This window comes from Triplophysa rosa, linkage group LG23, assembly GCF_024868665.1.
Source record: "Triplophysa rosa linkage group LG23, Trosa_1v2, whole genome shotgun sequence".
Taxonomy (NCBI): Eukaryota; Metazoa; Chordata; class Actinopteri; order Cypriniformes; family Nemacheilidae; genus Triplophysa; species Triplophysa rosa.
The window spans coordinates 16,811,638-16,823,755 of NC_079912.1; the positions used below are offsets into that span (position 1 = coordinate 16,811,638).

The 12,118-nt window shown below is 38.5% G+C and overlaps 2 protein-coding genes across 2 annotated transcripts; one reads left to right on the top strand and one right to left on the bottom strand.

Moving 5' to 3' along the window:
- Positions 1-989: 989 nt before the first annotated feature.
- Positions 990-8,206, top strand: slc7a14b (solute carrier family 7 member 14b). The gene is made up of 8 exons (XM_057322677.1): positions 990-1,091; positions 3,323-3,817; positions 4,457-4,693; positions 4,794-5,011; positions 5,352-5,498; positions 5,981-6,189; positions 6,260-7,125; positions 7,264-8,206. Exons 2-8 carry the CDS (start codon positions 3,520-3,522, stop codon positions 7,581-7,583), a joined length of 2,295 nt encoding a protein of 764 aa, XP_057178660.1. The 5' UTR covers positions 990-1,091; positions 3,323-3,519; the 3' UTR covers positions 7,584-8,206.
- A 922-nt stretch (positions 8,207-9,128) lies between these two features.
- On the bottom strand, positions 9,129-11,962 carry cldn11b (claudin 11b). The gene is made up of 3 exons (XM_057322338.1): positions 11,425-11,962; positions 10,646-10,810; positions 9,129-10,161 (listed from the first exon to the last, which is right to left on the bottom strand). Exons 1-3 carry the CDS (start codon positions 11,648-11,650, stop codon positions 9,902-9,904), a joined length of 651 nt encoding a protein of 216 aa, XP_057178321.1. The 5' UTR covers positions 11,651-11,962; the 3' UTR covers positions 9,129-9,901.
- Positions 11,963-12,118: the final 156 nt, after the last annotated feature.

The following is a 12,118-nucleotide window of genomic DNA, read 5'->3' on the forward strand; positions in this document are numbered from 1 at the left end:
GCTGTGACTCATTTGTGTGATGATTTGGATCTTTCTGAACTATCTCAGCCATGCACTTACTCAACCCTAAACCCTGTAACTTTCATTTAAAAAACGTTGTAGGTGGAGCATTAGGCACTAAATTTTCTGTGAAATAATTGTATGAGATTATATGCATAGTCATAGCCATAAAATTACAAAGTGTTTACATTAAGGTTATTATGCTGATACATTTCAGCATAATGTTACAGTAGTAGTAGTTAGGGTCAGATCAAACAACAAAAGGCCAATGCAAATTTTGACATGATGTCGGAGCACTGCAGATGGGAAATTGATTTGTTTTGTTGACCTTTTGTTGTTGAAACTGGTTATGTTTGCAGAAGTGTTGCCACACCACTACAAACACTACTGATGAATCCTATCATTCAGTCACCATGGCGATACTTTTGTTTCCTGTGAAACCTGAGAGACACTAGCTCTCTGCAACTGAAGCTGAGTGGCAGGCTAATAAAAAATAAATTAAATGCCATAGACTGATGCATAACTACAAAAATAAAACAAATGATGGCTTTGTTTATCTGTTGCATGAACTGTAACATATACAGGCAACCTGATTCGCGATTATGACAGTTGAGGTTGTGTCAGTGCTACCTTTTTTAATGATCATAAAAAATGTTTTTAATTAGTCTTACTAGGCGAACATGTGAAAATACTGTATAGTGTTTTGCATACGCACTTGAAGGTGTTTTTAGGTACCAGCACTTATTCATACAGTATGTATAACCTACATCCTAACCTACAAACATCTGAACCTAATTGTTATGGTAAAATAGCACGAGGTAGCCTAATATCATCAACATCACCAGGGAATGTAGACTACATTGACCTAAAAGAGTATAACAATCTAAAACTTGTCATGGGAAGCTCTGACGCAGGCAGCTGTTGAATGGTGGACTAATCTTTTAATAATGAACTCTGCTCTGATCACACGGAGAACCGCCTAAATAATTCACATCCCTCCGCGTTGTGTCCCCTACTGTCTCCACGAGCTTTACCCGGATTCCTGCCTTACCGCTGGACATAATGGCGTATACAGTTTAAAATCCCCATCGGTGAGTTTTTGGCCAGACAAGCTGTTTTCAATTTGATACTGGATAGGTCGGTTTCCTTTTAAGGGTGGAAGACAACGGCAAAGCTTTTTTGTTTTACCACTTAAACCGAGAGAGCAGCTGTAGGGTTTTAGTTCGGGTTGGGGCAAATTGTAATTTATGTCTGTTGTAGAAGCGCAAATTATTTTTTCACTATAGCTCAACACCAAAGTGTACCTAAAACTTTCAGCTCTCCCTTGACAAGCTTCAGAGGACCATCATTAATATTTCATTATTGGAAATGTTGTACAGGTTGCAAAATTTGACTTGTGTACTCGACTTTTTGAATAGGTGCAGCAGAACGCGGGTGCCGTAGATTTTAGTATCAGTTGGCGATTTCTTGTGAACATTGATTTTTTTTGTGCTTCAGGATAATTCTTCGAGAATGTATACTAATAAACTATCAATAATGAGGAAAATATTATTATCCGATGTGTATAAATATGAACGTCGTTACACGTTTGTGTTGCAAGACGGTGGAACTGACCAGGGTGCTGAAAGTCCCTCCAGAAGAATGTCCAAATATGACAAACGCATGTATTTTCAGTGTATGCGAGAGGGCACTGTATTGATATTATTTAAACAGTTTATTTTTCGCAACTTCCCCATAAATGTGGGCTATTAGTCTCGAAGCTTTGGTTTTGTACATAATTTCAGCACCAGATACAATTAGTGATCATCAGTGTCAGTATTTGCATGCATGCTAAACTGCAACTGGGCTTGTTTCTTGCATTTATTAGCGTACAGGAAGTACAGTGTTTGTGTGTTGATTGTCATTGCTGATTGACAGTTTGTTCAGCCCTACTTTTACAACCTTTACACCAAAGTTATGCTGTTTTGCATATATGGTTCTTGTATTCAAACTGGGTTTATATGTGGTCTCCTTATCCTTTTTTACCCTTGCTACTCTTTCCATATCCATGTCAGAACCTGAATTATGACAAACATTGTACAAACACAGTTGTTTTTTTCTGATCTTTATCCTTTTATCTTAATCTTTATCTAATCATTTTCTCTGACTGTGGACATACTATGTATATTGATGTACAATATTGGCTTGTGTACAACGGATGTAACTTTTTGGTTTTAATCATTCACTCCTTAGTTTATTTTTTTTACTTTTATCGTTTTATGTAATCGGCCTACTTGGCTGTTTTCCCAGGTAACAGAAAACAGGAAATGACTGAATTACTAATACTACAATGTCATTACAATGTCTGTAGTAGAGAAAGCATTATGGCTCTCATTCATCCTTTGTCTTTACCTATCTCCAAAGATGATATGGCTATAACTTCTCTTCGTAGTTGATCTCATCTTATAAATCACCAGTAGTCATGAAGGTGGACTGTTTCGATGTTGTCAGATTGTATTAAAGTAGAGGCTGCAGATTCAACTGGCAATTGCCAACAGGCACATCCGACAGATTTTGTGTCTGCAGTGGCAAATGCATCTTATCTGAGTGAGAGGCAGAACTACATTTGATTGAAAAAAATACAAGATAGTAAGATGTGCAGATGCTATCTGTGCAGGGAAAAACAACAGGGGGAGGTAGTGAGGTGCATGGTGGGTAGAAACCGGCAGTGAAACTGACAGTGTAGCAAAACATGTTTTCATACTGTTAGACGGGAAGAAGGGAATATAAATGTATTTATTAACATCTGTGAAAATTCTAATGGATAGGGTTTAAAAAATATATTAATTTCTGTGCTTTTTGCACCTCTAATTAAAATGTATATAACATAACTTAATGCATACATTTCTGTTCTTTTAGGTTAAAATCCAACATTACATTCACATTGATCTCACTTTTAGTATATCAATGTCCACTGAATAGCTGATGCTCTCCATATGCTAATATGCAAGTGTAATGAGTCCTGCAACATAGCAACATTTCACCTAAATGAGTGAGGGGTCACTTCCTATTGTTCAGTTATTGTATATAACACGGTGTGGTTGATTGAGCATGATTAAGTTTATATTAGACATTTCTTGTCTAATAGAAATGTGTCTAATACAAACAAGTGTAGACATTGTTTGTCAGATATTTGAAAAAAGGGTCAATTTTGAATGATAATCAACCTTGAACTAGTTTTTGTCAATGTCAATATTGGTACACTTACTTATTGGGTTTTATCTCGGTAATGCAGTACACATGTCTCTATGATATGTGATCAGCTTGCCTTTCTTTTTTGTAGGGGCCATTTTCAGTTCCAAATCAAGTGCTGTATTGATCGCTCATGTGATGGATCCACTCTAGGGGGGAGAGAAAGTGAATTAAAGCAAGAGACAGACATACAAGACAAATTTACAGGAAACACCTGGAATACTGAGACCCTCACATTGGACAGGACAAACCTCCCCCTTCTTTTATCCAGTCTTCCTGTTGTGAAAGATGAGTGCTGTTTTTGCTAAACTGGACCCCAGGAGGATTGAATGGGAGTCGTCCTGGTATGGACTCCATTCAAGAATCCTGCGCACCAAACCTGTGGATTCCATGCAGGAGGGATCTGATGACCTGCATGGCACTAAACTTGCCCAGGTGCTCTCTACGGTGGATCTGGTGTCACTTGGGGTTGGCAGCTGTGTTGGTACCGGCATGTATGTGGTTGCTGGGCTCGTTGCTAAGGAAATGGCAGGACCTGGCGTGATCTTGTCCTTCATTATTGCAGCTGTGGCATCAATTCTGTCAGGTGGAATTTTTTTAAAATCACTTTTTAAAATCATTCAGTGATCGTAACTTTAATCTACAGTCGTTTTTTACATATCACTGCTGTCCTTCTGAAACCTTTCATCTCCTCGTTTTGTGATTTAAATTTTTTTGTCATAAATCAGTAGCCTATTATTAGTCACCCATTCATGTTTGTCACTGGAATTTGCAAATATCTAACCAATAAAAATTCTTAAAAAGTGCTTCTCAACTTTGACAACACAGTATGTAATCATCGAAAAAGTACAGTGGTTTTTTTTTGCATTTCATGAAAAACAGCTAATTTTGACATCGAATTAGGTTTCAGAAGAACAGCAACAATATGTGGCCTTATGTTTGTTAGGCACTGTCTATGTGAAATAATATTATTTTAACAGTTTAACGTTTAGGAAACCACAGCAATAAGTTAATGCTTTATGGGGTTACTCGGCCAGCTGTCTAATTTATAAAATGCCAACTGGAGGTTAAATTGAGAGCTGGCCAAAACCAGACCCACCAAGTCCTAGATCCAGACCAAGACCTGTTGGTTCAATAACCAGGCTGAAAAAAATACAGTAACAAATGAACTGATATTATGAACTTGGTACTTTATCAAACAGCTAATCTCAGTGATTTTACACAGGGGTCTGTTATGCTGAGTTTGGTGTCAGGGTGCCCAAAACAACAGGCTCCGCCTACACCTACAGCTATGTCACAGTAGGAGAATTTGTGGCCTTTTTCATTGGTTGGAACCTCCTTCTGGAGTATATGATTGGTACAGCAGCAGGTGCCAGTGCGCTCAGCAGCATGTTTGACTCTTTAGCCAATCACACCATCAGCCGCTACATGATCAACCATCTTGGAACACTGAATGGTCTGGGTGGGTAATCAACCTAATAGAAGAATATAAAGTGTGTTGATAAAATAATAAGTGTGGATGGATGATGTTGTTACTGATCATACACACTATAATTCTTCAGGTAAGGGAGAGGAATCTTATCCAGACCTGCTGGCTTTGCTCATCGCCATGTTGGTGACAGTGATTGTGGGTTTAGGGGTGAAAAACTCAGTGAGCTTTAACAATGTGCTCAATGTGGTTAACCTGATCGTGTGGATCTTCATGGTCCTTGCTGGCCTTTTCTTCCTCGGTGGAGCCAACTGGGAAGATGGCAGGTTTCTGCCCTATGGTTGGTCAGGGGTAAGAAGGTTTACTGCATACAGTATGAATTAAACACAAAACATAATTTGTACATACAGTATATGCATCACACATTTTAAAATACTACAAAAAATATTGTATATCTGTAATAAGACATGTTTTTGAAAGGCAACTTTCTTTAAGCCTTTAAGTCTTTCTATTATATTCTATACGTTTATAACCATGTTCTCTGCTTTATTTGTGGATTTATGTTTTGTAATGTCTAGACAAATAATGGATATATAACACATACTGTATGTCCACGTTTATAGACTGTACATTTAAAGATACGGCCATATGGCCATGCATCATCTGTATGGGATATAACTGTGTTTTGTAGGTCATGCAAGGAGCTGCAACCTGTTTCTATGCCTTCATTGGCTTTGACATTATTGCCACCACAGGCGAAGAAGCCAAGAGCCCGAACACTTCCATTCCATACGCAATAACAGCCTCTCTCATCACTTGTCTCACAGCATATGTCTCCGTGAGTGCTAGTGTTCTGCTATCTAAACTCTGAACTCTGTCTATAATAATCAATTCTTTAAAAAAATGCTTTACATAGTGAATTAGTTTTTCCAAAAATTAAAATTAATTAAAATAAATACAGGTCAGGATGCAAAGAAGGAAATAAACGATTAAATCATCCCAGTCCTATATTCAAGCATTTCTCACCTGAACAGTGATTTATTTATTTTCTCTAGAGGCTGAATCTTGATCCTTGCACATAGATTCTGTAGAGTAGACCTATGCTTATCCTTTCTTCAAATAATACAAAAGCCCTCTTTTGAACATTTTTAGCCAGATTAAATACAATTCTTCACACTGCACTTTTTATTATGTTATTAATGCCTTACACTGGAATTAAATAAATCACGACAACATGCATGGCATCTGATTTCTAAAAAAAAGATATTACATCATCGTAGATTATTGCATCAGACTGCAAAATGTGATTTTATGTCTTAGGTAAGTATTATTTTGACATTGATGGTGCCATACAACCTGATTGATGGAGATGCTCCACTTATGGAGATGTTTGCGGTTCATGGCTTCCTAGCAGGCAAGTATATTGTAGCAGTGGGAGCTATAGCAGGCCTCACTGTCAGCCTTCTAGGATCTCTGTTTCCTATGCCCAGAGTCATCTATGCCATGGCAGGAGATGGTCTGCTCTTCAGGTACGTGTGTTCATGTTACGCTTTAGTTGATATGTTTGCACGTCTACTAAAGTGTCTGTATGCACGGCAGGTTCCTGTCCTTTGTGAGTCCCCACACAGAGACCCCCATGGTAGCCTGTGTCATATCGGGGTCTCTGGCTGCTCTGTTGGCTCTTCTGGTGAGTCTGAGGGACCTGATTGAGATGATGTCAATCGGCACGCTGCTGGCCTACACGCTGGTTTCGGTGTGCGTGTTGCTTCTGCGGTATCAGCCCGATAGGGATGGCTTCAACAGTTTCCTTACCGAGGAGGAAGAGGAGGAACGGAGAAGGAAGGAGGAGATGATGGTAGCCAGTGAGAAAGACATGCATATTAATTCTGGTGGTGAGGACTTCAGCGACAACGCCTGTGGGGCCAAGAACCTCCCCTCGAAGGGCGATGACGAAACGTTGATTGGAAAGTCGGATTCGGGGGGATACCAGTCAGAAAACTCTGGCTATGGAGTAGGAGAGAACGAAACGGAGGCGGAAGGATCTGATAGCGCCCTGGTGGGCGTCTTAAAACGTGTCCTGGGCTCTCACTATTACACCCTACGGGTGCGTCTGGGCTTGCCGAACTCGGGTGATAGGCCGACACCTGCGACAGGACGTACCGTCACTTCCTGCGTTCTCCTCTTCTTTGTCTTAACTTTCTTTTTGTGGATCCTTGTCATATACGGCTTCGAGCAGGTCTCAGGAGGGGCTCGTTGGGCAATAATGCCTTTTATAATGACTGTAATTGTCCTGATGGTAACTCTGGTTATTATTATTCTTCGGCAGCCGGAGAACCCTAAAAAGCTGCCTTACATGGCGCCCTGCGTGCCTTTCGTGCCAGCAGTGGCCATGCTGGTGAACATCTACCTCATGCTCAAGCTATCCAGCATCACCTGGGTGCGCTTTGTAGTGTGGTGCTCCCTAGGTAGGTTGGATCTCCTCCTATTAAAAAAACCCTCAACGGTTTGGTATAACAATTGTAAAGCTCAAAACAAACTCTATGCAAACATAAAACCAAAGCTATGCAAGCTTGATTTTACTTGTCTGTTTTTTACCCCCACAGGTGTGCTGATCTATTTTAGTTACGGCATGTGGAACAGCTCCCTGGAACTCAGCGCTAGAGAAGAAGCGGCCCATGCCAGCTCTTACCAGAGGTATGACACGGAGGTAGACGACAGCTTTAATGTGGACGATGACTTGCATCCTCAGGAGGATGAACAGGAAGGACAGTACCAGGGCTGGGCAGCTGAGGAGATGGACTGTCAGTACCAAAACCAATATCAGTATCATGAACAAAGATCCTCGTCCGACAATTCCAGAAGCAAAGGCAGGACCAACAGAGGCTTCGAGGAACTGGCCAATGAAGAATATTCACCTGAGTGAGCATTACGGACTAAACAGCTCTCTGCATTATAGACAAACTTAACGAGGATGGATTTGGGTGACCATGATTTAGATTTTGACATAGTAGGACATCCTTGTTGGTTCTGGTACAACAATCTTACCGACCAATCAGATTTTAGGGCATTTTTAGAGTTGGGAATTGAACATCATTCCTTTTAACTTTTTCTCTGGGAAATATGTTGATTTCAGGAACATGTCCTATTTGCAATTCATGGTCATGCTTCCTACCTAGACAGCAAAGATAATTGATTTAATGTTGAATCAATGTTGAGAATAAGCAATTTAACGTTGATCTAACAAAAAATCAATTGTCTTTGCTATCTGTGTATTAATAACATCTTTGAGTGTTGTTTTTTCTTTGTGAACATTAGAAAATAATTATTTCTAAACAGGTACCCATACAGTATTTAGAGGGACGTTTTACACTTTACACCAGTTTGGTTTTTATTAACAGTGCCTTTAAATAACCCCATTATATTGCTGTTTTAATATGAATAATAAATATATACTTATATACTCATTAGAATACAGTCTGATGCGAGCTAATGTCTCAGTTTTGGTTTACAATGGCTTTGTTTTCGTTCATTTGTATTAAATACAATATTCACTTAGTACGGTTTCATTACATTACTTCACTGTTGCTAGTTTTAGAACTTAAACCCTTTACAAAACATATTTTCACTTATAAAAAACTCAGTGATCATGAATTGAAACCTTCTCTAAAGATGTATTGAGTGGACTTTTAACCTCACACCATCTTCACAGCTGTAACTGATCTAACATCTCAAGCACTCTCTTGAATTCTGGGGGAAATATTATGATTGGCTCCCTGTGAAAGCTTAATAGTTCTCAAAATATTTTGGGACATTGATATCAAATTCTTTCTATGTTGGTTGGTGGAAATGTGTTACATCTTGTGGTTTTCCTCTTGTTTAAGTTTGCATGAGTATATTTACATTTCTTCCTTACAGCTACGCGAGTAAAATCCTTCTGATTCACAACACATGTAACTACACTGAGAGATCTAGAGTTACATTTGTTTGAAAAAGAATATACAATATGAAACATGAAAATTCATATATTTTACAAACACAAAGTGTGTCTAATACTGTTTCACATCTTAAAAAGAATATTTTGTGGTCTCAGGTTTTCGTTCTGAAAATACATACTAAACCAGTGTAACACAAGAACATGGAATCAGAGTTATTATAGTTTTGATTTTAGTTTTATAAACATTTTTGATTAGCTTTTATTTTTAGTTGTTATATTAATTTTACTTAAAGTTTTAGCAATTTTGGTATATGCTTTTGTCATTGTATAATTTCTTTGTTTATTTTTTATGCTTCTATATTAATTCATTTTCATTTTCATTTTTGTTTATTATTATATTTGTAGTGCTTTAAACTTATTTCAGTTTATTTTTGAGGCAACATTTCAATTTTTCCTTTAGTTAAGTTTTTCCAATAATTTTAGGTCAATATTTAATTTAATTTCAATGAACAGAAACGTTTTCAAAGTTTTAATTTTACTAAACTAAAATAACCTTGCAGAGAATTATAAAATGTTTAAACATAAAGTGAACATTAAAAGAAATGTTGTTCACATAGTCCCAAAGAAAGCACAGGGAGGGTACAATAACTTTCATTAGTCATATGAATCAATCACTGACCACATCACTAAAATGAGACAAAAATGTTTTCCTATTACAACAATTTTTTCTCCGATTACAAATGCTGATTCGAATGCTGCAAGGAGCCCTCCAGGAAAACAGTGCACATGACATCTGGTCAGACTGTTTTCCTGTCTGTCTGTCTGACATTATTAGGTGTGTGATTTTGTAATATATATTGTTATTACTGGAGGAAAGCATGAGCTGATAACGCAACTTTTTCTGAAAGTATAGAATGTGTTAACATATTTGATTTCTTGTCACTGAGAAAAAGAAATACAGGAGCAAAACTGAATACTGTGTAAATAGATCGACTTTACAAACATCAAAAAAATATGCTTATAGACAAGAAGGAACTGTGCTTCCCTCTGGATTCATTTCAAAGGTTGTTCAAACAAAGGCTTTCATGCTTCGGCGTATGTGAGCTTTAGCGGAAAAAGGTTTCCATCAAATTCTCTGTTCCCTCCAAATCTTCACATGGTTGCAGTCAAACCATGGCAGTGGAAACACACACTTTTTACTGGTATGTGTGTGAGTGTGTGAGCTGAGCTTGAATGTGTGTGTCCAAATCCCATCTTGAGGTAATGCGCTGAGGTCTTATCCAGTGTGTGTGTGTCTGTCTCCACTCTCAAACATGTGCGCTCTTGGCATGACTGTTTGTAGGAGGGGCGGAGTTAGTAACTCCACTGTGTTTGGAGTAGTGATAGCGGTCTTCGGAACTCTGGGCCGGGCTGTCGCTCCTCGAACAACAGGTCATTACAGACCCACCAACAAAACAGAGGGCTGAGCCGACCCAGCCAGCATACAGCGAGAAGCCGAATGACATCAGACCATCCTCGTGAAGGACCCCAATGGGGAACCAAATGGTTGACACCATCCCACACAGAGCTAAAGAAAGAGGAAGGATGGTCACAGTATTCTTAAAAAGATAAAGATAATTGTGCATGTAAATGTGGCAACATAATTAACATTTAAGATTGCGAACTTCATCTATACTGTTTAATTTTTTTTGAAAAGAATTAAAGGGGGAAAACTGAATTAAAAAATGAAATAAAAAATGCATCCCACTGTATCAGGATATAGGAAACCTCTGTATGCTTTATAATGACTTCAGTCAAGGCCATTCTAAGCCCTGCTGAAATGCATGTTGAAAGCATGACTACAAGCAGGATATGAGCAACCAGAGCATAACCTTTTGCTAAATATAACTGCCTAAATAATACGCTACCTTTCAAAAGTTTAGGGTCACTTGAGTGAAAGTTACAATGTTTTGATCAGTTTAACTTTATTAATAAATGACCGTTTGAAAGGAAATGTAACTTTCCTCCTCAAGTGTACTTTACAATATTACACAACATGTCCTTTTACTCACAAATGAACAGTATAAGAATGCCACCCAGGACTGCCCGCTTGCATTTAGTGTCTTCAGTTTCTTGGCTCAGTTTGACGCACGGCATCGCCAGCAGCGCGAGCGCCAGAGACGGCAGACCGAGCAGACAGGCGGTGACCATCAGAGCACGAGACGTCTGGATGTACGCTTGAAAAACAAGTGCACAAACACGTCCACATAAGACATCATTACACGGACAGCAGATTCGACTGCGGCGCTGCGCAAACCGGAGGCTGTGTGACATCAAAGTATCGCGAGAACTATTCAAACGCACAGGTCTCATCAACACGGTCTGCACAGCGCTGCGTAAAGTCGAAAACACTTAGGGGCGGTTTCTTGGACAGGGCTTAAAGTCCCAGACCAATTTAAATGTTAGATGTGTCTTAATCGAAAACAACTTGCACTGACATATCTTAAAATATACTAGTGGGATTGTTTTGTCTCAAGATGCCCTCCAGTAATGTTCTTTTGTAAAGTATGTTTTTAAAACGATTTAAATATGCTAATTTAACCTAGGCCTAGTCCTGTCTTTCAAATATTATTAGTCAAATATTATTTTATGGACAACATTTTATATTCATAAAAATTGATTTGTGATAATAAACCTTTTTTTTCTTGAAAACGAAATGGAACATTTTACTGATTCAACACGATTTTTAAACAAAAGGCACAAAACGTCAATAAATCTGAACAAAAGACATTTAAACAACTGTTCATTTATGCATAGTATATTTGCATTTGTTAAAAATGGCTTTTCTCACCAGGTATTTCGAGGATCTGGTTGAGTGAGATGCAGTGATACAGAGCAGTAGAGATGATGCACTCCGTCCACAAGCCCTTCGTCTCGAGCTCGTCCATCTTCCTGCAGGTGTGCATGCCGTATTTACAGGTCACCACCCAGTTGTTTGTTGACGTCGCGATTATAATACCCGTCCAGCCGATGCAACTCATTAAAAAACCACAGAGGAGACGACAGCTGTGTGTCATTCTGCTTACACAGTGTATATTAAAATGGGATTGCAAGAAAAATGCGTAGTAAAGATGGCTATTTGGTTAAGAAGCACTTTTGTTTATTGTTAATGTAAACTGCTAGAGAGATTTAGGTATACAGTCCGAGTACGGACTGCAAGTGTAAAACAATCCATTTGGGTAAATTGTGTTTTTATCTTACCTCGCACCCCTGCAGAACTTTCAGCCAATCAAAGGAAAGCCTTTACACAAACGTCACAATGGCCTTCCCTCAAATTTTTGATGCATCATGTAATCAGTGATGTTTCATCTTACAGTGTTATTATTTTTTCTATGTAGCCTACATAACGAAAGTGAATTGAGTATTTTGTTTTAATTTCCTTTTTTTGCGACCTAACTGTTTTAAAAGGTGGTCAAAGTGTGGCCATTTTTGGGTGTGAATGCCATCTAGTGGGTTACTAAGTAACTATGTTCTCCAACAGATTT

Coding starts and splice junctions, on each gene's coding strand:
- slc7a14b (XM_057322677.1), top strand. CDS start 3,520: ATGAGTGCTGTTTTTGCTAAACTGGACCCCAGGAGGATTGAATGGGAG. Junction 6,190..6,259: donor GGAGATGGTCTGCTCTTCAG/GTACGTGTGTTC, acceptor TATGCACGGCAG/GTTCCTGTCCTTTGTGAGTC. Junction 7,126..7,263: donor TGTAGTGTGGTGCTCCCTAG/GTAGGTTGGATC, acceptor TTACCCCCACAG/GTGTGCTGATCTATTTTAGT.
- cldn11b (XM_057322338.1), bottom strand. CDS start 11,650: ATGACACACAGCTGTCGTCTCCTCTGTGGTTTTTTAATGAGTTGCATC. Junction 10,811..11,424: donor CCAGATCCTCGAAATACCTG/GTGAGAAAAGCC, acceptor TTGTTTTTCAAG/CGTACATCCAGACGTCTCGT. Junction 10,162..10,645: donor CATTCTTATACTGTTCATTT/GTGAGTAAAAGG, acceptor CTCTTTCTTTAG/CTCTGTGTGGGATGGTGTCA.